At 35.5% G+C, this 27,772-nt stretch overlaps 1 protein-coding gene and 2 non-coding genes across 7 annotated transcripts in view; 1 reads left to right on the forward strand and 2 right to left on the reverse strand.

Moving 5' to 3' along the window:
• The window catches only part of PTBP2 (polypyrimidine tract binding protein 2), an 85,695-nt gene that overhangs the window by 27,820 nt on the left and 30,103 nt on the right, over nucleotides 1-27,772 (reverse strand). For 4 of the 5 annotated variants that reach the window (XM_024989568.2, XM_024989566.2, NM_001434849.1 and 1 more), the window contains exons 4-7: nucleotides 14,477-14,649; nucleotides 13,388-13,531; nucleotides 7,444-7,608; nucleotides 7,242-7,352 (exon numbers count right to left, since the gene is read on the reverse strand). In XM_024989568.2, the coding sequence (XP_024845336.1) occupies nucleotides 7,242-7,352; nucleotides 7,444-7,608; nucleotides 13,388-13,531; nucleotides 14,477-14,649 (593 nt within the window). Of the gene's footprint in view, nucleotides 1-1,245; nucleotides 1,334-7,241; nucleotides 7,353-7,443; nucleotides 7,609-13,387; nucleotides 13,532-14,476; nucleotides 14,650-27,772 lie in introns of all 5 variants that reach the window. The other variant, NM_001110081.2, reaches the window with a different exon arrangement.
• On the reverse strand, nucleotides 2,995-3,209 carry LOC112446151 (small nucleolar RNA U3). The gene has a single exon (XR_003034213.1). It is a non-coding gene; the product is annotated as a small nucleolar RNA U3 (small nucleolar RNA).
• Nucleotides 8,693-8,795, forward strand: LOC112446090 (U6 spliceosomal RNA). The gene has a single exon (XR_003034165.1). It is a non-coding gene; the product is annotated as a U6 spliceosomal RNA (small nuclear RNA).

The following is a 27,772-nucleotide window of genomic DNA, read 5'->3' on the forward strand; positions in this document are numbered from 1 at the left end:
ATATAAATATTAATTCAATACTTCATAAGTAATTAATTCTTATTCAATACCTAATAAGTAATTAATTCAATACTCTGCTGTAAAAGCAAACAAAGCACCGAAAATAGGTCTTCATTTACTCATTCCTATAGGGGAAATGGCGAGTCATGTAATAGAATCTATGTCTCTACCTTATACATGAATGTCAAAATTCACTCTTAGGTGACTATTTCAATAATATATAAAAAATCTGATATAAGAAAAGACCTGACTTTGGATCATAGTACCTCGATTAATGCAAGAAGTAATGTACTGATACAAAATGACTAACTTCAAAACAAGCAGTTTCTTTGGGGCCAGGTTCTATCAAAGAGGTTGACTGCCAAATATCTTAATGATTATGCTAACTGCTTGAAAGCTGTCTAGAAACCTTTAACCAAAAAAAAAAAAAAAACCACCTTTATGTAGGTATTATACACAGGTATACCTAAGATACACACAAGGTATACACACAAGGCACACACAAAACTGTACCTTAGATACAAGAGCTAGAGAAATCAGGAAACAATATGTATATAAGCAACAGGGGAGAGGAAAAAGAGCTAAGGATACATGATAACAGAAATCCAGGCATTTTCAACAGCTGGCTGAGGTAAAATGACAAGTGAAGTAAGAAGAAAAATTAAAGTAAACTATATATGCAAGCTCACTTTAAGTTCATTGTTATTTGCCAACTTCCAGGAAATAACAGTAGCACACAAGTCAGTCAGTGTTCAGCAATCAAGATTGTAGTGATCTTGCTGGAGCAAAGATTTCTGACAGTAAAAGCCCAAGTTAATTTGCAAAAAAGCCTCTCAAATGTATCTATGCAAAGGGAAAGTTTGGAGAGTACATGAAAACAATCAGGAAAAAATATCTTCATAGTAAATATAAGATTTATGTCAAAAACATGATAAACTCAGTAAAGATGTTAAATATAGAATGAATAATTAACACCACAATGAAACACTGCATATGGATAAAAAATAGGAAAAGCCACTAATGAAACTTAATGAAATATATTCTCCTGGAAGGAAATCATTAATGATAGGATTTCCAAAAGACACAGTGTCACTGTGCAGTGTCAACTGCACATATTCCTAATAAAAGTGGATAATACCCCTAAAAGCTGTGTTACAATTTTCTACCAAGTGTGTTACAATTTCAGGGTTGTATAAATTAAATAATTTTAAAAGATCCTGGGTGAAAAGGAGTCTACTTCTATACCTTGAGGGCTTCCCTGGTGATTCAGAGGTTAAAGCATCTGCCTGAAATGCGGTAGACCTGGGTTCGATCCCTGGGTCCGGAAGATCCCCTGGAGGAGGAAATGGCAACTCACTCCAGTATTCTTGCCTGGAGAATCCCATGGACGGAGGAGCCTGGTAGGCTACAGTCCACGGGGTCACAAAGAGTCGGACATGACTAAGCGACTTCACTTTCTATACCTTGAAAATACAGAAACTGAACTAGAAAGCCACAGTAAGTGAATGATATTTTTGTTTGCCAATACACTGAAAAAGATTTCTGAAAAAGGCATTAGGGCCTTTTCATTAATAAATGTGAGGATCATTTAAAATAATTTACTTTTTATTTGATAATCATTATTTTTACAATGATTGGTGATTACTGGTGGTGACTACCACCCTAAATGCCAACCTCAATATACGTAACATTACCTTGTTGGTTGACTTAAGAGGGTTTTTATTTTTAATTAACTAATTAAAAGATCATGACTTGACAATATTGTAATGTTTTTTGCCATACATAGACATGAATTAGCCATGGGTGTACATGTGTCCCCTGACTTCAGAGGTTTTAAGAGAGACTGGACTGCAATATACACGAACCTCAGAACAAATTCAGGTGATGGTTAAATTTTTCCCCTCCAACCCTCACTAATACAACTCCATTTTTAAGATTTTTTTTCCTGAGTTACTATTCTCTTATAAAATAAAATGCTAGGGGGAAATAATTCCAATTAACTGAAAGTAATTGCCAAAGATCGTAACTAATACATGGCAAGAGTCTGGTTGGCAATGTCACTCAAGCTGCCTTTACATGGCAGTGATTCCCAGGGCTTGAAAAACTAAACAGAGCAGTGGGCTCCCAATCCCAAAGATTATAACTGTTAGCTCAGAGGAGCCTAAGAGTCCCATTTTTTATAAGCAATCTATATGAAAAGAAGGTTCTGAACCATACTTTAAAAGAACACTCTAAGTTCTCTTCCCCTCCAAACCTAAAGATACACTATGCCTGCTAAATGAATTCCCAAGGCATAGGTGATATTTTTTCATTCTCTCAATCATCTGATCAACTATCACTATAGAAGTAGAGAAGCAGGCTTGAAATTCTCTTCCCAAACTATTATTCCTTACCTGTAAATTTTACATGATTTCTACTGTTTTAACAAGCATAAAAATGTAGCACCTGAATTACAAAGTTTAGATCTAACTCATTTTATTACACACTGAGATGTACATGGATGGTTGAAAGGTAGGAAGAGATCTACAGCACACCAGCTGTCGGCTAAGTTGTGTCATGTTGAAAAAAATGCCCTCATATCTATAATGTGTTAGGTTCTAAGAACACAGCAGAGAACAAAGCAGACATGACAACCACTCTTATACAGCTTATAGTCCAACAGATAACACAGACACTTTTTTGTTTAGTTGCTCAGTCATGCCCAACTCTTTTGCAACCCTATGGACTACAGCCCAGCAGGTCTTCTGTCCGTGGGATTTCCCAGGCAAGAATACTGGAGTGGGTTGCCATTTCTTCCTCCAGAATTCAGACACTTAATAAGTAATCATAAATTTGATCCATGGTGGTGAGAACTAAGAAAAGAAGGGATCAAATCTAGTTGAAAGGTTATAGAAGACCTCTCTGGAGAAGAGATTTCTAAACTGAAACCTGAAAGACAGAAATGAGTTGGTCATAAAGAGATGAAGAGAAAAGTATTTTATTTATTTTTTTTTTTCCACTCAGATTACGTTCTTTCCCTCTTCATCTCCTAAAAGGAAAAGAAGAACGATCATCAATGGCTAATGGCAGCTGCAGAAGCAACACCAAAAGCCGACTTCACACTCAGAAGAGAACGCTTTATCTCCTCCTCGTGGTTTCGGGTGCTCTACACGTTCAGAGAAACTTCTCCAGTAATGAACTATAGAAATGATCCCTCAAAGTATAGTCTTGAGAAAAGTATTTTAGCACATAGAATATAGCAAGTTGTAAGCCCATGAGATCAGAGAATACACAGCATACACAAGAATTTAAAGAAGTTCAATACACATTAGATGCAGACAAATACTGTTTGATTCCATTTATGAGATACCTAGAATACTCCAATTCATAGTCAGAAAGTACACTGGTAGATGCCAGGGGACTGGGAGTGGAAGTTGGGGAGGGGAACTGGGGAGTTAGTGTTTAATAGAGACAGAGTTTCAGTTTAGGAAGGTGGAAAATTCAGACATGGATGATGGTGAAAGTTGCACAACAATATGAATGTGCTTAGTGCCACTGAACTGTGCAGTTAAATATGGTTAAAATAGTATTTTTTACGTGACTTTTACCACAATAAAAATCATAAAAAAAAAAAAAAAAGCCCAATATGGTTACAGAGGTGTAAGATGAGACTGGAGAGGCAAGATTTAAGAGTTTTATATAAGTATGTTAAAGAAAGAGCATTTTTATACCAAGGACACAAATCAGTCATTGAAGGGTACAGAGAAAGGAAGAAATATGACTTTAAGTTGAGATCATTCTTAAAACTCACAGTGGTGGATTTAGACTAGAAGGCCAATGAGGCACAGATTTAAGAGACGGCTTGATGGTTTAGATTAGTGCTACTCAAACTGTGGTTCATGGACTAGCAGCCCAGTTCACCTTGCATGAAAAGAAGTTTGTATCAGAATTTATGATCAATATTGACACTAAACAAACTATAGCTTAAAGTAAGCTAATTTGAATGTTGGCACAAGCTTCTTATAGCATTGGAGACTAGCACTTTGAAAAACACTAGCTTAGGCTGCAGTGACGACAATTAAGAGTTGGAGGCAAAAGGATAGACTGAACAAAAACTTAGGATCTAAAATCAGTAAGATTTGGTGATAGGCTGAAAGGAGGAAGAAGAAAGAAAGATTCAATGTTTTCTGTCTTGTTTCTTAGATTGATGGTACTTTGTCCTGATCAATACCTAGAGAATGGTATATGAAATACAGATTTTAGTATTTTTGGTGGTGGTGGGGCGGGGGGTGACAGGAGTTTAATTGAACACACTAAGTCTGAAGGTGCTCCACCGTCCTAGCCTGGGTCTCTCAGAAGATGTGTGACCTAGAAATAAAGTTATATGAGTACTGTCAGAATCACAAAGTGTAACTAAGCTGTGTATAACAGGTGAGGTCACCCTAAAAGAAGGGGAGGGATACAACAAATAATGAACAGAGAGGTGGGATGTATCTAGGTGAGAAGTGTTAAAGACCAGGAGAAAAAAGGATTTTAAGAAAGGGAAAGACAGATTCAGTGTCAAAGGTTACCTAGAGGTTAGGTAAGATAAGGACTGAACAATTCTGATGAGATTTAGCTACTCCAGTGATCTCTTGTTGAGTAAATGGGTGCTGAAACCAAATTACAATAAGTAGAGAAATAAGAAGGGAATAAGTATAATAAGCAAAGACAACTTATTTAAGAAGTGTAGTTATAAATGAAAAGAAAGGGAGATGAGGTGTTAGATGGATAAATATACGAATTATGGAGTTAAGGGTAATAAATTCATTAAAAAAAAAAGAGAGAGACATTTAGGCACACTTGAAAAACTGGTGAGAAGTAACTAACATGGAGAAAAATACAAGAGAAAGGGGAGATAAAAGTACAAAGACTCCTAAGAGGCAGAAGAGGGTGGTGTCTGGTGTTTACTGGTCTTAGAAATATCTATGCCTTATATCTAGAAGAAAGAAATGTGTGGGTATAAGTATATTTTGTGAGAAAGGCTGATAAGACTTTCCATCTGATAGTTTCTTTTTTTTTCTGAGAAGCAGTAGGCAAGGTCATAAGAGTGAAAAGCGACTTGGTAGAAAGACAAATTTCCATCTGATACAGACAATTGTGGAAAATGGGAGAACATGCTGACTGAAGAAACGTGGTAAGATTTTGCAGGCAGAGTAGAGGGCCTATTTGTAGTTAATGCTGATGAGTTTAAACTGCTATCAACTGGTTAGATTATGTGATATTCTCTGGCTACACTCAATAGTCCAGATAAGGTATGAAGAAAAAATACTGGAGTCATCCAAAGTATAGGTTTTAAAAGGAGTCTGGATTACAAGATAATGGGACAAGCAAGATTAGAAAATAGATTCCTTTTTTCCTTCACCAATAAGTGCAATACAGTAAGCTCAGATACCAGAATAAAAGCTTAATAAAGTAATTATCTCTGTAGATTTTTGTAGAGAAGACCTGAGTGTATGTAAACATTCACCAACACCAGTAGTTTAATGCTTATTTTCTGTGCAGAAGATCGGTTAAATGAAAACCTATTAAATACTGAAAAATATATATAAACTACTTTCCCCATTGAATCACATAGCCCAAATGAGGTACAATTCTGAAACAAATTCCATTTCACTGGTCCTTTACTAAAGTGTGTTCCTCTGGATCAGAAGGGAATGACAAAAAGAAAATATTCCACATTAAGAAAAATGTGCACTATATTTAAATTTGTTTGAAGTTGTGAAAAATGCCATCAAGAACATGGCTTCTAGATTGTCTGCTATTGATCAAACCTCATACCACAATTATTTTGGTATCTATTTTTATCTCCAAAGTTGAAGGGCTGAAGCATGTTAGGAAAGTTGATTATTTTTGAAAAAACAACTTTATAATTGCTAATTTATTCCTGAAAAGGGAAGTATGATTAGATCATGCAATTGGGAACCACTGAGTAGAAACATACTGGAGAAGAGTAGACTGAAAAAATGTCTACTTTACAGATGTGTACATTATAAATCATTTACCTCTTTGAATCTTAGTATCTGCTAACAGGAAAAATTCCTGTTCAGTTTACAATACAGAGTAGTCAGAAAAAGAATGAGATAATAGCACTTGGTAAATCATTTCAATTATGCTATTATTACTAGTAAAGTCTTTCTGCTACCTGAAGCTACTTCTGCTCCCCAAATGAGATTCTAAGAATGGAAATGAAACAGTAGTTAAAAATGGCCTGGTTTCAAACAAGTTATTTTAATCTGGAGGTAGCACTGAAGTAATATACCATAATCAGTCTGAAAGTAAAAGAGTGAAAGAGAGAAAAAAGAGGTAAGACCATTTTAAGTGGAAGATGGCTGATTTAATGGTTTAACCACTCCAATATTCTTGCCGGGAGAATTCCATGGACAGAGAAGCCTGGGGCAGGCTATTATAGTCCACGGGGTTGCAAACAGTCAGACACGACTAAGTGACTAACACTTTACACACACTTAATAAATATTTAATTTTTTAATAGTGGAATAAAAATAACAATATTATACTACAGCACAAGAAGTTAAAGAGACAAAGGAAGATTTAAATAAGACAAAGACTGGTATGCAGTTTTCAATGCTAGCTGTAACATGAGCAAATTTTGCTGCTTTGAATAGTTTCTTACCCTCCATATACAACAACAACAACAAAAAGGTAAGTGATTGGAATAAAAAGGAGACCAAGAGCGTATCGAAAAAACCTATTTTTAAAAAATACTTAAAAAGAATATCGGAAATCAACTGAGAGCTTATTACAGCATTTGAGCCACATGAGTACTGATATATTTCAGCCAAAGTACCTTACAGCTAATTAAGTACTTTGAAACTCCCACTGGAAAATGTAAAATCTTAAACAGGTATGCATGCATAATATAATCCTGCTATATCCTCAAGAGCACAAAATATTTGGACCTAGATAAAACAAAAATGCAGAATATAAGCCTATATTATAGATAACTACAAATATGACAATTGTTAAAAATAAACATTTCTTTTTATCACAAATACTAAGCTTTCTAATACTATCTCTATGACATTAATCTGTGTCATCTAAAATGCTATATGGTACTGCTAAGTTATGTCAATATTAGTTACTGACATAATATTAATATTAATATGTAAAATAATAATATTAACGATATTAGTTACATATATATGTGTGTGTATATATATCTGCCACTAAAAATTATTGCTCTCAAAAAAACCTAGACTTACTAGTTTTGCTTGCTGAGCGTTTACTGGATCGCCATACTGGAGAAGAGCTTGAAACTGGTTATTTTTTGTAAATGTGATTATCTTCAATACAGCACCAAACTTAGAAAATATCTGTTAAAATATTAAAAATCAAAACAAATTATATCTACTGTATTATTATTTCTTCATTTTATAGATAAAATGCAAATGAAATTAAACTTACTTGGTGAAGAACATCAAGTGTTACAGGATAATACATATTGTCAATAATTATTCTAAGCACTGGACTCTGGGCTGGAGTCACTGCACTCTCACTAACTGTGGTGCCACTAAGAGGAGTATTTGCTGTCTGGACAGCAGTCACAGCTTGAAGAACTGCTTGAGCACGCTAAAAATCAAAACATAAGCACTTTAGAAACATTCCTGGTATATTCACTTATACTTTGCTACATGCTACAGTATTAAATTCTTTTCTAGAACACATACGGATTAAATAAAATTTAACACTCACTCAGTAAATACACTTTTAAGCACCTGCCATAAGCCACATATTGCCTGTTTACAATTCAAGTATCATACTAGTATTTACCTCAAAACAGTTATTGAGGGTTTGGGACCAATGCTGAACAAGATAGATAAGTCATGTAATTTATTCTCAAAACAGCATGATGTAGTCTGACAGATTCAGAAAATGTTTTAAACAGAAACTTTTAGAGAACAATGAAACTTTAACATTATTCATTCCATAAAAAAGGCAAATGGCAAACCTTAAGAGGAAATTACTAGATTATCCAAAAGAACACCTATAAAGCTTATTATTTCTAATAAATCCTAAAAGAGAAACATTCAGATACAAATTTTTTTTTGATACTAGTGTAACTTTTGAAACCAAAATTTTTACAACAGAAACCGATGTATACCACAGTACACAGCCATAAAATTTTCAGGAAAACTTCAAGATAAAATATAAAGAATCTTTCCCATCCATGTTATTGTTTCTAATATATCATTAATGGTAAAATGCACTATCCTTTTATGTAGGACTAATAAGATATTGCTAATTGAACCATGACAGATCAACTTATAAGACATATCTTGATTTCTGAGATTTTAAAAAGTGAAAAAAATATATACAGAATTGAGAAAATACAGTATTTTTAGGAAATGTCAACTAAATCTATGTTAAATGCTCCAGAAACACTGCCTTTATTACCATTATGTCTTTTCTATTATTTCTCTGACAGATTCACTGATAAGGAAATAATTGTTTTCTACCTTATTTGGGGGTCAAAAAACCTATATAAAGGCAAATAACTGTTAAATATAATAGTAACTAACACCTCTATGCTGCTTTACAGTTTGAAGAAGTTGTACTGGCAGACGAACAGGCGTATATATAAACAAAGCACAGCGATAAATGAAAAGGAAGACAAACACAAAAGAATAAGAACACTATGTATAAGGAAGGATCCGTGCTCCCTTTAGCAGCACACATACCAACATTGAAACAATACAGAGTTTAACATGGTCCTATGCAAATATGACCCCCAAATTCATGAAGTGTCACATTTTTTTCTGGACCTGTTAGCTAAAGTGGTGTTGGTAATCATTTTGCAAAACATAAATAAATCATTTTGCAAAACATAAATAAATCAAATAAATAAGTTGTATATCTTAAAATTTACACAATGTATATGTCTATTATCTCAACAAAGGTGAGGGGATGCTCATTTCACTGAGATCAGCCTTGGGATTTCTTTGGAAGGAATGATGCTAAAGCTGAAACTCCAGTACTTTGGCCACCTCATGCAAAGAGTTGATTCATTGGAAAAGACCCTGATGCTGGGAGGGATTGGGGGCAGGAGGAGAAGGGGACGACAGAGGATGAGATGGCTGGATGGCATCACTAACTCGATGGACGTGAGTCTGGGTGAACTCCGGGAGTTGGTGATGGACAGGGAGGCCTGGCGTGTTGCGATTCATGGGGTCGCAAAGAGTCGGACACTACTGAGCGACTGATCTGATCAGATCTGATAACTAGGAAATCACAGAGCATAATCTCAAAGAGACCACACACTCATCTAGTCAAACTTCGTCATCTACATGATAATTAAATAAAACACGACCTATAAATTTATGTTAGCTAAAGTGACTAAAATCCAACATTTTGAAATATATGATAAATATTTAATACAATGGACACATTTACACGACTTATAGATATTATAAAAGAGGGATGAAAGTATTTCTAGAACAATGTTTTTTAAATATTTGAACATATTTAGTCCAATACAAATTTAAATAAAGTATTTTAAGTAGCTCATTGCAATATCACTTTCTTCATTAGTGAACATGTCTACATACATTTATTATAATAAGCATGGAAATATCACAACTTAGAACAACCCTTCTGCTACTATTTCAAATAACTGAATCAAATACCTTTCTAAACAGGAATCACATGATCATGGCATACTATCCAAACAGTATAAAAAGTTAACTTTCCTCTGCAACTCACTCACCTGTATGCTTTCCCCTACGAACCCTCACAATAATCTTGGGTATTCTTCCAGAGACATCACCTACATATTCAAGCATGTATGTACATATATACTCCATACAAGCATATAAGCACTTATCTACTGCATATCTTTCTTTCCAATACTATACTCACTCTCTACATCTTCCTTTTTTTACCTTAACAATTATGTTCTCTATTAACAAAGAACTTCATTCATGTTTCATACATGTCTTAAAAATATTCATGGAGCAGAGGTGACCTGCCAATCTAGATTTTAATTAAACTTTGTATTGAAACAATCATACACATAAAAGGACACAAATCATGAGTATACACAGCTCAATAAAATATCAAATAAACCATATCATGAAAGCACTATCGAGATAAAAAAAAGAACATTACCAACACTCCAAAAGCCACACACGTTTTCTCCCAGTTATGTAAATGGAATGTACTACTCTGGTCTGGCTTCTTCCAATAAACATAATTTTTATGATGTCCATTCAAGTTTTGGATGCACCAGTAGCTTGTTCATTCTTTTTGCCAGGGAGTATTCCAACAAATAAATATACCACAACACATTCTACTGCTGCTCAACATTTAGATCATTTCCAGCCTTGGGTAATTACATATAGTGTGCGATGAACTTGCCCATACATATCTTTTGATGCACATATATATAAATTTTCTCAGATATATGACTAGTAAAATTACTGTGTCAAAGAACAGGAATATGCTCAGCTTTAGCTGATAAATGAAGATTTAAAAAACTATTCTACCAACTTACATTCCCATCACTTATTTATAAGAGTTCAAGCTTTTCTACATTGTTCCAACACTTGGAATTACCTCAATGTATCCAATATGGTAGCACATGGCAGTATCTCACGTGATTTTAAATTGCATTAAAGGTTCTTAATCCAAACCTAATCCACTTTGTAGATCAGAGGATGGCTTTCAAGGAAACTGGCTTATGGAAACTTGAAGATGTCTAACAACTGGTCATATGAAGTGTGGGATGGAAACTTGGCACAAACATAGGCAGGTCACAATATTTCAGGCAAAAGTTACATCACAGAAACAGTGGCCTCCAAAGACAAAATAAGAGAAGGTATGCCAAGTTATAGGATCTATCATTACTACTGAGATAGAAGCACAGGAAAATGGAGGGGGGAGCAGCCACAGACAGAAACAGTAGTCATCTCAGAAAGGACCTTTATCCTGAGCATGAAAACAAACTGCTGCAGGGGAGCAAGTTAGATCTGTGCATTTTAGAAAGAGATACACACACATTTGTACTAGGGAGAAAGTATTCAAGACAAAAATTAAACATCAGTAAGAGAGTTACTAACTTTCCTAGTGGCTCAGACAGTAAAGCATCTGCCTACAATGCAGGAGACCTGGGTTTGATCCCTGGGTTGGGAAGATCCCCTGGAGAAGGAAATGGCAACCACTCCAGTAATCTTGCTTGGAAAATCCCATGGACGGAGGAGCCTGGTAGGTTAAAATCCATGGGTTGCCAAAGAGTCAGACACGACTGAGTGGCTTCACTTCAAGAGAGTTATTAGGTAAGATTATTATATAGCTAAGACATGGCTATGTCTGAGCAACTGAAGTAGAAAAAAAGAAATGAAAACTGGGCAGATATTGAGAAGAGTGAATTCATACGACTTGTGACTTGATAAAAGGTTGTGGAAGAATTCATGGTTGATGTACATATTCGTCTCTCTTTTGTTATAAAACACTATTAAAATGCCTATAAATAAAAAATGGAATAAATGCAGACACTGAAGAGAGGTCATCACTGGCCAAGAATAATTTTATCAGATTCCTGGAACACAGAAATTGCATGGACTGAAGACACAGTGAACACATAGCAAACAGCATTTGCATTGGTAGCAGCCATAGGAATCAAATTAGAAACTGGCAGGTACACAGGAGGAGGTGAAATGGAATGTGAAAATAAAAGGATTAACAGAAAGCCTGGCTAACAAACAGCTAAACTCTTCTTCCTCCTCACCATCAACCAACTTAATAAAAACAAAATCAACAACTAAACACCCCCTTAAAAGAACAGAAACTCTAAAGAGGGTTTTAAAGGCCTAAGTAAAGACCTCTTTGGCATTTGGGGGGGATCCCAGCTTAGTATCCAACTCATTACTTTACTCTAGAGGAAAGCATGTAAAGTCCAGTAAAACCTAACTGCCCATTCTGAAATATAAAACAAGCAATGAGAGCGGGTGGGATGAAGGAGGAGAGCAAGATAAACAGCTAATACTAAGGAAAGTAAAAGATAGCAGAGTGTTTAAAAATACCATTAATTAGTATCCATAAACAATGACCAGGTGTAATATAAAAAGGCTATCAAAGAAGAATTTTTTTAAGTCAAAAATATGGCTGTAACCTTTTTTTCAACAGAAGGAACGTTGCACTGATTATTCCCTATGTCAAAAATAACCAAAACTGTAATAAGTGTTTTACTCTTTAATTTCTGAGGTTTGTTACTCAAATGTCACTTGTCAATCAGGCTTCCACTGGTTATCCTATTTGAAATTACAAGGCCCCCTCCACACCCCACCACAGACATCTATCTACAGATGTTTTTTCTTTGTCCTTTCAACATCCTTTTAATTTCAATCTTTTAAAATGAGAATGAATTCACTAATTACTTTACTGAAAATATTAATATGTTAAACCCAACTGGGATATTAAATGCCACTTTAAGTAAAAAGAATAGAGAATAGGCATTTTCCTTTGATAAAATTTTAAGAAGTACAACTTCTGGTTCAAAAGTAACGAAAATTACCAAACTTAAAAAAAAAAACAAAAAACTGAAATGTTAGCCTTATCTTTTAGGCAAAAAGTTTTACAAGCTTATTGTTCATATACTATCAAAATGATCTTAAGTTATTTTCTACAAAGGTTAAATTTTGTGAGGATTATTTTCCATTTGCTAAGGCAGAAGCCAGACACAGCTTTATATTTTACTAAAACAGATAAAATTAGCTAAAAGCTACATTAAAAGAGCTAAAGTTTCTATATCACTGTTTACTGCAATCCTAAGTGTTTATATCTAAAACCACTCTTCTATGATACTTTTCTAAAGAAACATTAATTTTAAATAACTAGAAACTTCTACCTTGCATTTTTAAAAGATAACACATTCATATATTCTCAATTCTTTTATTTCCCTCCAAGAAAATCATTAATTCATCTTTAATAGGAATTTATCCATAAGAAATTAAAACCTATAAAAAGTCAAATAACCAAAGGTACTGAATTTCACACAGTAAATCTAATCAAAGTTGTATAAACAGTTTATAGTTAAGTCCTACCTCAGACAGTTTCTGTACAAGTTTTAATTTGTACAAAGAAAAAGAACTTTGACCAGAACCTTAAAAAAACTGAAAAGATACTATTTAATTTATCCAGTACTAATTTAAAATATGAAAATAAAAGACTGCACATATGTTCTGTAAAGTAATATAATATTTAATACTTAGGGACATACTGTAAGAAAATATAGCAACAACAACAAAAAATTTAAAAGATCATACAAAAATCTTCTCAATGGTTAAAAATTTTCTCCTAATATGAGTCTTAATACGCTCTAGGACATTTTGTTTATGAACCTACACATACTCACTTGGTTTAATGTATTATCTGTTTTTAGTTCCTTGTGATTGGAGTACTGGATATAAATCGGTTGGTTACGAAGGTGAGGTGTCACAGCAGAATAGTAATTAACCATGGTAATAGCTGCTTCCTCTGTTGCTAGTTCCAAAAATGCCTGAAAATTTAAATAGCAAAAATTATAATACTATGAATTAAATTCAAATAAACTTCCATATCTGTGTAATCTATTTGGCTCATTAAAAAATCACTATCGAGAATTGCCCTAATAGGTAGAATCAGAAATCCTTATTGAAGCTTAGAAATACAATTAAAGCTAACCTTAGTAGAAAGCTCTTAGCGTACACAGTATTTCTGCCTTCCATCTCTGATTTCCATACATTACAAATGTAACTCCTCAAAAAAAGGCTAGAGAAAATAAAATCCAAACATTTTCTAGAAACAGAATTTTACCATGCCTAACCTAGAAAACATGAGATCTCCAAGTCATTTTTAAAGCATTTATAATCTACTAGAAAAAAAAATTAAATGCCATCTTATTAGTGATATTAACTATATTTAAGAGAGCATTAAATTTCTCTAAATTCTTCTAAATGCTATTAGGAACTTTAAAACAAAATTTGATTTTTAATACACCTGGACCCTACTGCTACAGATATATCTATTCAGTATAGAATATCTGGGACTAACACTAATTTTTTCTAATGCTATCAGATAAATATTTCCCTGGGATAAGCTTAAAAGGTAAGATGATACTAACGTCCCTACTGATTTCTGATATTACAAAGAGCAACGCCCCAACAAAAAAAAATATTTCATCTGTATTTCCCACAATCTCCTTGAACAATAGTTCAACTACAGTCCTAAAGTGAATTTATGAAGCAAAATTTGAAAACTATGGTGACTTACTCATTTTAATTCCCTAGCATTAATTTCTTATACACAGCTACCAGGAAAAGTCAGAGTAAAACTTCTGTCATGTTCCTTAAGAAAAGTAACCTTATGTATAATTATATAAACTATCATTTCATCAGGCCACAGCTAAATCCACTTGCTGGATAGTTTGGAGCTTAACATGGTATAAGTCCAGAAATAAGTATACCTGATTTTTTCCTTTCAGCATAAGGATGTTGGTCACCTTACCAAAAGGTAAGCCTAAAGCAATAACTTCAGTTTCTGTCACTTCACCAGGCAATTTTCGAATATGAAGTACACGAGAAGGAGCACCATCCATTTTATCTTCTCCTTTGAATTTTTTACTATCATTACCATTGGCTGAAAGAAAGTAAAGAAACAGTTGTGTTTATCTTATGTGCGTAAAAAAAAAAAAAAATCACAAAACAAACTTCAACAGAGAACTTAAAAACATAGCTAAGCATACCTGTGATACTAAAAATTTACAAACACGGTTTTCAGAGTAATGGAAAAAACTCTTATCCACCAATTACTACTAAATGATCTCATCAATTAAGATTATTATTGGGTAGAGACATCTCTGGATAGCATATGTAGAGTAACAACTGACAATCAAAAACATTAAAATGAAATTTCATAAAGAAATGGTCAGTGGCTATACAAAACAATTATCTTACAATTCAATCATCTGAACAGACTAAGGAATATACAAAATCAGTGAAAATTTTGACTTAGCAAAAATTAGGGACACTATATTTTACCTGAAAAATTCTAAATTGCTCAAATTGGAAAATGTACTAAAAAAATGGAATCAGATAATGCTTTAAAAATTATTATGCAGTCAATCCACAGTATGGCTTATATTCCTCTACCTAAATATTTTATCACTATCAACATCTACCTATTATATTATCACTCATGGACTTGATTATCTTTTCTGTTACTCTGCGCTTTAGAGTGATATATTCTGAACAACAAATTAATTGCCTACCTTTATCCAAAACTATACCAAAACACAAAAAACAAAAACAAAACTTATGAAAGATGCAATAAACAGAATATCATCTAAGACTCAAGGATAGTTCTAAGAATCTATTAAAATGAAAAACTCTTACACACAGAGAAATATACATGTATACTCCATTTTTGTATACAAATTTTGGTACTTCACAGTACACACCCCCAAACACTCAATACAATAAAATTAAGACCATCTTGATCTTCTAAAAGTGTCCTTAAAATTTATTCAAACATCAACTCTTTAAGCAGTTACTTTCTTGAGTATCAAGAAAATGTCTGGCCTTTTAGATTCTGGAGTACATCAATGACAGCAAGCAATAAGAGCCCTGATGTTCTCTCGTTGTCTACTGAGACAGATGGCCTACCTAGTACATGAACCAGATAACTTCTAGAAGTAGTAGTGCTATGGAGAAAGTAAAGCACAGTAATGAGATTAAAAGTAACATAACAGAGGACTGGAAGAGGGTGATATTGTAGTGATTTTACTGGATGATCAGAGATATGTGATCTCATCTGATAAATCATACAACTTGGAAGTGTCAATTAAGTCACAGTTTAAGAGTTGCATTCAAGTTTATACAGACAACGCATTTAAAAATTGCGTAGGTTGACTTTCAACATAAAACTAGTAAGTTCTACTTCAGTCAGTTCAGTTCAGTCGCTCAGTCGTGTCCGACTCTTTGCGACCCCATGAATCGCAGCACGCCAGGCCTCCCTGTCCATCAACAACTCCTGGAGTTCACTCAAATTCATGTCCATTGAGTCAGTGATGCCATCCAGCCATCTCATCCTCTGTCGTTCCCTCCTCCTCCTGCCCCCAATCCCTCCCAGCATCAGGGTCTTTTCCAATGAGTCAACTCTTCACACGAGGTGGCCAAAGTACTGGAGTTTCAGCTTTAGCATCATTCCTTCCAAAGAACACCCAGGACTGATCTCCTTGCAGTCCAAGGGACTCTCAAGAGTCTTCTCCAACACCCCAGTTCAAAAGCATCAATTCTTCAGCATTCAGCTTTCTTCACAGTCCAACTCTAACATACATACGTGACTACTGGAAAAACCATAGCCTTGACTAGACAGACCTTTCTTGGCAAAGTAATGTCTCTGCTTTTGAATATGCTATCTAGGTTGGTCATAACCCTTCTTCCAAGGAGTAAGCGTCTTTTAATTTCATGGCTGCAATCACCATCTGCAGTGTTTTTGGAGCCCAAGAAAATAAAGTCTGACACTATTTCCACTGTTTCCCCATCTATTTCCCACGAAGTGATGGGACCAGATGCCATGATCTTCGTTTTCTTAATGTTGAGAACTTTTTCACTCTCCTCTCTCACTTTCATCAAGAGGCTTTTTATAGTTCCTCTTCACTTTCTGCCATAGCGGTGGTGTCATCTGCATATCTGAGGTTATTGATATTTCTCCCGGCAATCTTGATTCCAGCTTGTGCTTCCTACAGCCCAGTGTTTCTCATGATGTACTCTGCATATAAGTTATAAGCAGGGTGACAATATACAGCCTTGATGTATTCCTTTTCCTATTTGGAATCAGTCTGTTGTTCCATGTCCAGTTCTAACTGTTGCTTCCTGACCTTCATATAGGTTTCTCAAGAGGCAGGTCAGATGGTCTGGTATTCCCATCTCTTTCAGAATTTTCCAGTTTATTGTGATCCACACAGTCAAAGGCCTTGGCATAGTCAATAAAATTCACTCAAACTCATGTCCATTGACTTGGTGATGCCATCCAACCATCTCATCCTCTGTCATCCCCTTCTCGTCCTGCCTTCACTCTTTGCCAGCATCAGGGTCTTTTCCAATGAGTCAGTTCTTCCCGTCATGTGGCCAAAGTATTAGAGTTTCAGCCTTAACATCAGTCCTTCCAATGAATATTCAGGACTGATTTCCTTCAGGATGGACTGGTTGGATCTCCTTGCAGTCCAAGGGACTCTTAAAGAGTCTTCTCCAACACCACAGTTCAAAAGATTCAATTCTTCTGTGCTCAGCTTTCTTTATGGTCCAACTCTCACATCCATACGTGACTAATGGAAAAACCAAATCTTTGACTAGACAGACCTTTGCTGGCAAAGTAATGTCTCCGCTTTTTAATATGTTGTCTAGGTTGGTCATAACTTGTCTTCCAAGGGGCCATCATCTTTTAATTTCATGGCTGCAGTCACCATCTGCAGTGATTTTGGAGCTCAGAAAAATAAAGTCAGCCACTGTTTGCCCATCTATTTCCCATGAAGTGATGGGACTGGATGACATGATCTTAGTTTTCTGAATGTTGAGATTTAACTTTTTCACTCTCCTCTTTCACTTTCATCAAGAGGCTCTTTAGTTCTTTTTCGCTTTCTGCCATAAGCGTGGTGTCATCTGCATATCTGAGGTTATTGATATTTCTCCCAGCAATCTTTATTCCAGCTTGTGCTTCATCCAGCCCAGCATTTCTCATGATGTACTCTGCATATAAATTAAATAAGCAGGATGACAATATACAGCCTTGACGTACTCCTTTTCCTATTTGGAACCAGTCTGTTGTTCCATGTCCAGTTCTAACTGTTGCTTCTTGACCTGCATACAGATTTCTCAAGAGGCAGGTCAGGTGGTCTGGTATTCCCAACTCTCTCAGAATTTTCCACAGTTTATTTTCTAGTGGCTTATATTGTAGTTTTAACACAAAAAAGTCTCACCAAGATTCTGGGTTATTTGTTAAATCCATATGGGTCAAAGAGCCATGGGCCCTCTCATCTTACCAAACCTCTTTTCTTACAGCACCCCAATACTCATTTCCAGTTTCTTTAATTCCTAATTCATTTGATACCTGTTTGGACCCTCTGCTACTTCCCAGGTGGTGCAGTGGTAAAGAATTTGCCTGCCAATACAGGAGGTGCAAGAGACCGGGTTTGATCCCAGGGTCAGGATGATCCCCTCGAGTAGGAAATGGCAACGCATTCCAGTATTCTTGCCTGGAAAATTCTGTGGATAGAGGAGCTTGGCGGGCTACAGCCCATGGGGTCACAAAAGTTGGACATGACTGAGTGCACACAACAAGCAGGCATACACACACACACTGACCCCTCTGCTAACTCATTTACGTCTCAAAATGGTTACAGTGACACCCGCCCACACACACCCCCCCACATACCTCCACCTGCTAACTCATTTACCTCTCAAAATGGTTAGAGTGCCCCAAGTTGTTCTGGTCTCCATGTCCTTCCTATCCTTATTTGCTCATATAAACACTCCAGAAAAAGGTTTTTTATATGCCCATTATTTTAATCTCACTCATTTACCAATATTCTAATTGTATACTTCCAACTGTATATACCAACTTGAAGTGCAAAATCTCAAAAACTACTTCCATCTATTCAGTGAAAATTATTTAACAAAACTTAAGTATACTCTCCTTATTTTCGTTTTCCAAGTCTTTCAGATACAAGCACTTATAAAAAAGCACTAGTAACTTCATTTATCAAATATGGTAACTGAAAGGCAATGCAGTTTTAATCCTAAAAATGTTTGAAATTTATTTTCCCAAATAGTTTTATTTTTTAAATTAATTTAATTTTTATTGAAGGATAATTGCTTTACAGAATTTTGCTGTTTCCTGTCAAATCTCAACATGAATCAGCTATAGGTGTATACATACATATCCCCTCCCTTTGTAACCTCCTTCCATCTCCCTCTGCATCCCACCCTTCAAGGTTGGTGCAGAGCCCATTTGAGTTTCCTAAGCCATACAGCAAATTCCCATTGGCTATCTATTTTACAATTGGTAGTGTAAGTTTCCATGTTAACTCTTTCCATACATCTCACCCTCCACTCCCCTCTCCCCATGTGTGTAGGTTTATTCTCTATGTCTACTTCTCCACTTTTGCCCTGTACATAAATTCTTCAATATCACTTTTCTAGATTCCGTATATATGCGTTAGAATAAGATATTTATCTCTCTCTGACTTACTTTGTGCTGTATAATAGTTTCTAGGTTCATCCCACCTCATTAGAACTGACTCAAATGTGTTCCTTTTCATGGCCGAGTAATATTCCATCGTATACACGTACCATAACTTCTTTATCCATCCCTCTGTTGATGAACATCTAGGTTGCTTCCATGTTCTAGCTATTGTAAATAGTGCTGCAATCAACAATGGGATACATGTGTCTCTTTCAATTTTGGTTTCCTCATGATATATGCCTAGGAGTGGGATTGCTGGGTCATATGGTGCTTTTATTCCTAGTGTTCTAAGGAATCTCCATACCATATTCCATAGTGGCTGTATCAATTTACATTCCCACAAACAGTGCAGGAGCATTCCCTTTTCTCCACACCCTCTCCAGCATTTATTTTTTTGTAGATTTTTTGATTATGGCCATTCTTAATGGTGTGAGGTGATATCTCACTGTAGTTTTGATCTGCATTTCTCTAATAATGAGCGATGTTGAGCATCTTTTCAAGTGTTTATTAGCTATCTGTATGTCTTCTTTGGAGAAATGTCTGTTTAGGTCTTTTTCCCACTTTCATTGAGTTGTTTGTTTCTCTGGTATTGAGTTGTATGACTAAAAGTTTTAGTTAGACTTCAAGGCAAAGCATAGTGTTACACAAGCTGCTAGCTTTAAAAAAAAAAAAAACAAAGAATCTGAGCTAAGGAAAATGAATGATCATACTTATCTTTCTTATCTTTCCATCCCTACATGGGAAAATAAATTTCAAAGAACAGTTAACCAGAAATGTAGGTATATACTGATAGAGAATACTTTTTAGCTGTTAGTTAATTCCAACAGATGTCAAACAAAAAAAAATCTTACTAGGTTTACTGTAAAACCTGCCTGTAACTCTATTTCTGAGTAGCTGCACAGCCTAGCTGCCAAATGTAACTTATGCATGACTTGGAAAATAATAGAAGGCTAGGGACTTCCCCAAGAAAAAGAAATGCAAAAAGGCAAAATGTTTATCTGAGGAGGCCTTACAAATAGCTGAGAAAAGAAGAGAAGTGAAAGGCAAAAGAGAAAAGGGAAGATTTACCTATGTAAATGCAAAGTACCAAAGAATAGCAAGGAGAAATAAGAAAGCCTTTTTAAGTGAACAATGCAAAGAAATAGAGGAAAACAGAAGGAGAAAGACTAGAGATCTCTGCAAGAAAATTAGAGATACCAAGGGAACATTTCATGGAAAGACGGGCACAATAAAGGACCTAACAAAGGCAGAAGACATTAAGAGGAGATGGCAAGAATACACAGAAGAACTATACAAAAAAGATTTTCATGACCCAGATAACCACGATGGTGGGATCACTCACCTAGGGCCAGACATCCTGGAGTGCGAAGTCAAGTGGGCCTTAGGAAGCATTACTACGAACAAAGCTAGTGGAGGTGATGGAATTCCAGCTGAGCTATTTCACATCCTAAAAGATGATGCTGTTCAAGTGCTGCACTCAATGGGCCAACAAATTTAGAAAACTCAGCAGTGGCCACAAGACTAGAAAAGGTCAGTTTTCATTCCAATCCCAAAGAAAGGTAATGCCAAACAATGTTCAAACTACTGCACAATTGCACTCATTTCACATGCAAGCTAAGTAATGCTCAAAATTCTCCGAGCTAGGCTTCAATAGTACGTTGAATGTTCAAGTTGGATTTAGAAAACACAAGAGGAACCAGGGATCAAACCGCCAACATTCTTTGGATCACGGAAAAGGCAAGAGAATTCTAGAAGAACATCTGCTTCACTGACTACACTAAAGGCTTTGGCTATGTGGATCACAACAAACTGTGGAAAATTCTTAAAGAGAATGAAATACCAGACTACCTTACCTGCCTCTGCAAACCCTGTATGCAGGTCAAGAAGCAACAGTTAGAACCAGACATGGAACAACGGACTGGTTCAAAATTGAGCCAAGGAGTATGTCAATGCTGTATACTGTCACCCTGTTTATTTAACTTATATGCAGAATACATCATGAGAAATGCTGGACTGGATGGAGCACAAGCTGGAATCAAGACTGCAGGAAGAAATACCAATAACCTCAGATATGCAGATGACACCAACCATATGGTAGAAAATGAGGAGGAACAAAAGAGCCTCTTGATGGAGAGTGAAAAAGCTGGCTTAAAACTCAACATTCAAAATCAAAGATCATGGCATCCGGTCCTATCACTTCATGGCAAATAAATGGGGAAACAATGAAAACAGTGACAGACTTTATCTTTTTGGGCTCCAACATCAATGCAGATGGTGCCTGGAGCAATGAAATTAAAAGATGCTTGCTCCTTCGAAGAAAAGCAATGACAAGCTTAGTGTATTAAAAAGTAGAGACGTTACTTTGCTGACAAAGGTCGGTATCGTTAAGGCTGTGCATGTTTTTCCAGGAGTCATGTACGGATAAGAGAGTTGGACCATAAAGAAGGCTGAGCACCAAAGAATTCATGCTTTTGAATTGTGATGTTGGAAAGGCTCCTGAGAGTCCCTTGGACTGCAAGGAGATAAAACCAGTCAATGCTAAAGGAAATCAATTCTGAATATTCACTGGAAGGACTGATTTGGAAGCTCCAGTACTGTGGCTTCAGAATCAGTCCTTCCAATGAATATTCCTGATGCAAGGAGCCAACTTATTAGAAAAGACCCTAATGCTGGGAAAGGAGGAGAAAGGGATGACAGAGGATGAGATGCTTGGATGATATCACCAACTCAACGGGCATGAGTTTGAGCAAACTCTGCAAGTCGGTGAAGGACAGGGAAACCTGGCGTGCTGCAAACAGTTGGACGTGACTGAGTGACTGGCCAACAAAGTGGATTCCCAGGTGGCTCAGTTGTAAAGAATCCACCTGCCAATACAGGAGAAAATGTGGGTTCAACCCTGGGTCGGGAAGATACCCTGGAGGAGCAAATAGCAACCTACTCCAGTATTCTTGCCTGTAGAATTCCAAGGACAGAAGAGCCTGGCAGGCTACATTCCATAGGGTCACAAATAGTCAGACATGACTGACGACTGACCGACTAAGCATGCAGACTATATTAGAGGAAGGCTCTCATCACCTCTATGCAGGAGGACATGTTGTTAGGACCCTTATAGAGATTCAAACTGAAACAACGTGCTGGAATATTTTCAAAACGTTACAATAAAATAAAATGACATCATATCAAAAACGTCTGTATATAAAAGTTAAAACAGACATATCTCAAACAGTTCTGAGTAACATGTAACAGAATCCGTAAAATGATTCACATAATGAAATAAAAAGTCATACTTTCAGCAAAATCCTGATGCTACAGATTAACAGCAGCACTGGCAGAAATATACCTAACTTAAAGAGGTATCTCATTTCTGTACCTATATAAAATGGACTCAAGAAAGACCCTATCTTACCACTGTCAAGCCTCCTCCCCACTTTCAAATAATTACACATTCCTTCCAATAAAATCCAATTCCAATCCATTAGAGCTGTGTCTTTGAAATGTTTAACTTCTAAAGAAACTAGTTTAATACAAAATAGTTTTGAGTAAGATTATTTCCCCAAGACTAAGTTTCTAATAACATTAACTTCCCCCACTTACAAAATTCTTTTTTTCTTTGACAGAAATACAGCTGTAGAGGAAGACAGTCTAGACAGGGAAAGGCTGCTGAGACATGCTATTGGAAACAAGAATTCTATATAGTAAAGTCAATTACAACAGACATGGAAAAAGCTGGAACATAAAAATGAAATACTATTTTGCATCTGACAATCATAAAAATGTCCTAGTAATATTTGTCTGTAAAGTCTGTTTTTGAGACATTTGGATGACAACTGTATATTTTTCTAGCTAAGTACAGCTACTGGTTTTCAAAGGTCTTAATGATTCAAATTGGCATCTGTCTGCATATACACAGACCCTACCCTCATCTATGTTAGAAAAAACACAGAAATTTTAAAACTCAACGTTTCCTCTGTTCAGAAAAGGTAAAATAAACTGCATGCATATAAATTTCTTATGTTAAAAACAGGCTTTAAGAAACTTTATTCCATCATGACAAAAAGACTTGATTCATTCTTTAGTCATAAAGTATTGTTATTCTAAACATACTTTAAAAAAAGGAAGACAATTAACAGATTGTTCTTTCTTTTCAACAAAATCAAATCACTTTCTCTACTTTGTTCCTTTTGTTAATGGAACTACTGTACTATCCATTACCCAGTGATTCCAGGCTAAAACTCTTAATACTTCTATCAAAGTCTACTTCCCAACTCAGAAATTCTTCTAATTTCTTGATACATCATTTTCTCCATATTCTACTTCTCAGACTCTAAAATTAAGGACCCTGATATCTCCAATTTGCCTCTGCCTTCTAAAAAAAAAAAAAAAAAACCACCAAACAGAACAAAAATCCTTTCTAAAGTGTAAATCTTTTCTAAAAAAGTTCAGTCTCCTTAGTATAACACATGCAACTTTTTGTTAAATTTCTTGATATTTTTTCTTTCTAAAGTTTCCATAAATGGATTTTTAAAAAGTTCATTGTCCAAAAATTTGCTAAGACTATCAGAAAAAACTATCTTTGTATGTTGAACTGTATCCTGTATCTGTTCTAAAAAATCACCTGGATTCCTTTGAGTTTTCTATTTTAAAAATCATGTTGACTATGAATAAGACAGTTTTACTTCTTCCTTTCTAAACTTTATGCTTTTTATTTATTTTACTTGCCTTAAAGAAAGTAAAAGCTAGAAATATTCAGGGAAGACACATCCTTACTTCATTCCTAATTTTAAGAAGAAAATATTCAGTGTTCCATTATCACGAATGAAATTTGTTGTAGGCTCTTAGTAGATCCCTCTGTGTATCCTGCAGAAGGTCCCTTTTCTTGTTAGCTTTCTGAGAACTTTTTACCATGAGTAGATGCTGTATTTTTTGTCAAATGCTTTTTCTGCTTCTATTAACTGGATGATTTTTTCCCCTCTGTTATTCTATTACTGTGATTATGTAGAGTTCATTTGCCACTGATAAACCCTACAATCAAGGGGTAAATCTCAATTAGTCATCATGAATTATCTTTTACATACTGCTGAATGTGATTTGCTAATATCTTGTGAAGAATGTCCACATTTATGTAAATGAAAAGTATTAGTGTGAAATCTGTATTTCTTATATTATCTTTGTTAGATTATTTCAGTAGCTTCATAAAGTGAATTAAAGAGCATTCTTCTCTTTGTCTAAAAGGTTAAAAGATGGCTATTATTTCTTTGACATTTCATACAATTCAACAGTGAAACCACCTATACCCGAGTAAAACCACCTTCAAGAGAAAACCACTGACCAGTGAAATCACCTATGCTTGAGTAATCTTTGTGGAAAAATAACTTAGGGCTTTCCTGGTGGCTCAGACAGTAAAGAATCTGCCTTCAATGCAGGAAACCCAGGTTTGATCCCTGGGCTGGGAAGATCCCACGGAGAAGGGAACAGCTACCCACTCCAGTATTCCTGCCTGTACAATTCCATGGACAGTGGGGCCTGGCAGGCTATAGTCCACAGGGTCACAAAGCAAAGACTCAGAGACAACTGAGAGACTAACACTTTAATTAAAAATTCAATTTTGATAATAGATATAAAGATAACCTATATCTATAATAACATATAAGAGGTAATCTACTATTATCAGTTTTTTAAACTAGATTTGTAAGGGAATTTGTCTAGTTCACTTGTTGAATTTATTGGCATTACTGATGCCTACAATACTATCTATTGACATATAGAGAGGTAATCTAAAATATTGGTTTTTTAAACTAGATTTATAAAGGAAACTCTCTATTTCATTTGTTGAATTTATTGGCATTACTGATGCCTGTAATACTGTCTTATTTTCCTATAACAAGGATCTATAGATCACGGTATAGGATCTATAGTAATACCGCCACTTCCACTACTGCTACCAGTAATTTATGTTTTTTCTTAAATGGCACCCCACTCCAGTACTCTTGCCTGGAGAATCCCATGGACGTAGGAGGCTGGTAGGCTGCAGTCCATGGTGTCACTAAGGGTCAGACACGACTGAGCGACTTCACTTTCACTTTTCACTTTCATGCACTGGAGAAGGAAATGGCACCCCACTCCATTACTCTTGCCTGGAGAATCCCATGGACACAGGAGCCTGGTAGGCTGCAGTCCATGGGGTCGCTAAGGGTCGGACATGACTGAGTGACTTCACTCTCACTTTTCTTTCTCGAAAGGAATTTCAAACCATTATTTTTTTTAATATTTTTAAGCTCATAGAGCCAACAAAGGTAGATAAGAGATAAGTATCTAATATAGGTACAAAACTATTTCCCCCCACGCACTTCTTGGAGGTGATGTGGGGAATATTTCTATATTTTCTTCTATATTCCAAGGAAATACAATTTTGTTATGTTTTCATTTTCACTGTCAGAAATATCCTATGAATCATGTGCTGTACAGAATTATGGAAATTTCTAAATATTTGGTAATTTCCTAGATTTCTTACTGTTTTTTATTTCTAGTTAACTCCTAGGATAATGAGAAGCAGCTTTCTATCATTTGAAATTTACTGTAAGTTATTTTAAAATCATGTTGAATATCCTATATTGGCTTAAAAAGTTATTCTTCAGTTACTGCATGTTTTATAAATATAAGTTAAGCCGAGCCAACAGCACTGTTCAAATCTTCTATGTATATTTTAAGATTGATTTGTCTTCTTGATTACTATGAACAATATTAAAATGTCCAGTTTTAAATTTAAAATTGTAGATTTCTCTTTTTGTCATTTTTAAAATGTTCTTGAACTGTTATTACTAATATACAGATTAAGGAACGTTGTTTTCCAATATATTGACCCTTTTGACACTAAGAAATATGTCTTTTTATACCAATACAACTGATACTCCTTGTCTTGAATTCCAATTCATCTGATGTCAATACAATTACACAAACTTTCCTGTGCTTACTATCTGCATGAAATATTTTCCAATCTGTATCTCTGTACTTTAACCTGACTTCAGCAGTAGAGAGTGTAGTTAGGTAGTACTTTTTAATCCACTATGACTTTGTCTTTTAATTGAACTTCTTAGACCACTAATATCCAAAAAATATATATAAGTCACATACTTTTAAGTTTCTAGTAACCGTATGGAGAAGTTAAAGAAAGTGAAATTAACTTTGATATATATTTTAACTCAATATATCTGAAATATTCCTGTGAAAGTGAAGTGTTAGTCACTCAGTCATGTTTGACTCTTTGCAACCCCATGGACTATAGCCCACCAGGCTTCTCTCCTCTGTCCATGGAATTCTCCAGGCAAGAACACTGGATTGATTTGCCATTTCCTTCTCCAGGGGATCTTGCCGACCCAGGGATCGAACCTGGGTCTCTTGCATTGCAGGCAGATTCTTTACAATCTGAGCCACCACATCAACATATAATCAGTAGTTTTAAAATTTTTTGAGATGTTTTACATCCTTATTTTTTCAGTACTACGTCTTTGAAGCACACACCCATTCACTTATCAATTAAGAGTAGTCACATTTTGCATGCTCTACAGCCTTATATAACCAATGGTTACTATGAGACTATGTTAGTTTAGCCAATTTACATTTAGAGATTTATGACTGGGTTTAACATCTACCCATTAATTTTCTAACTGTCCAGTGTTTTGTTGTTCTGCTCTTGCAATATTTGACAGTATTCCATTTTAATTCCTCTACGGGTTTTTCATTTTAAACAGTGTCTCTGAGGTATGATTCACGTAAAATAAGCTTCATATAAAGCTACAATCGTCTGACAAGTTTTGACATATGCTTACATCTATGAAACCTTCAGCATAAAAGAATATACATATCCATCATCTCCAAATTCCTTATGTCCTTTACAATCCCCTCCTCCCCTTCCCCGCTCCCCCCGCCCCATGCCCTTTGCTTTGTTGTTGTTTAGTTGCTAAGTTGGGTCTGACTCTGTTGCAACACCACAGACCGTAGCCCATCAGACTCCTCTGTCCATGGGATTTCCCAAGCAAGAATACTGGAGTAGGTTGCCACTTCATTCTCCAGGGGATCTTCTCAACCCAGGAATGGAACCCACACCTCCTGTATTGGCAGGCGGGTTCTTTACCACTGAGCCACTAGCGAAGCTCATAGAACAATAGGTCACTCTATATGGCTGAGCAGCATTTCACTGTATTCATGAAATTCAATGCCAAAAGAGTCATTCATTTATCCATTCATCACTGATGGACCCTTGGGTTGTTCTAGGCTTTAGATATTACAAATAAAACTACTATAAACATTTACATGTGTGATGAGTATATGCTACCATTTTTCTTGGGTTAAGTACCTAGGAAACAAAGTTGGATCATACTGTAAATGTTTAACAGTTTTAAGAAACTGCCAACCTGTTTTCCAAAATAGTTCTAAATTTTACATTCCCATCAACAGTATATGAGTGTTACAGTACCCTCACATCTTTTTCAACACTTAGTATGGTCATTCTTTAAAATAT

This window comes from Bos taurus, chromosome 3, assembly GCF_002263795.3.
Source record: "Bos taurus isolate L1 Dominette 01449 registration number 42190680 breed Hereford chromosome 3, ARS-UCD2.0, whole genome shotgun sequence".
NCBI classification, from domain to species: Eukaryota; Metazoa; Chordata; class Mammalia; order Artiodactyla; family Bovidae; genus Bos; species Bos taurus.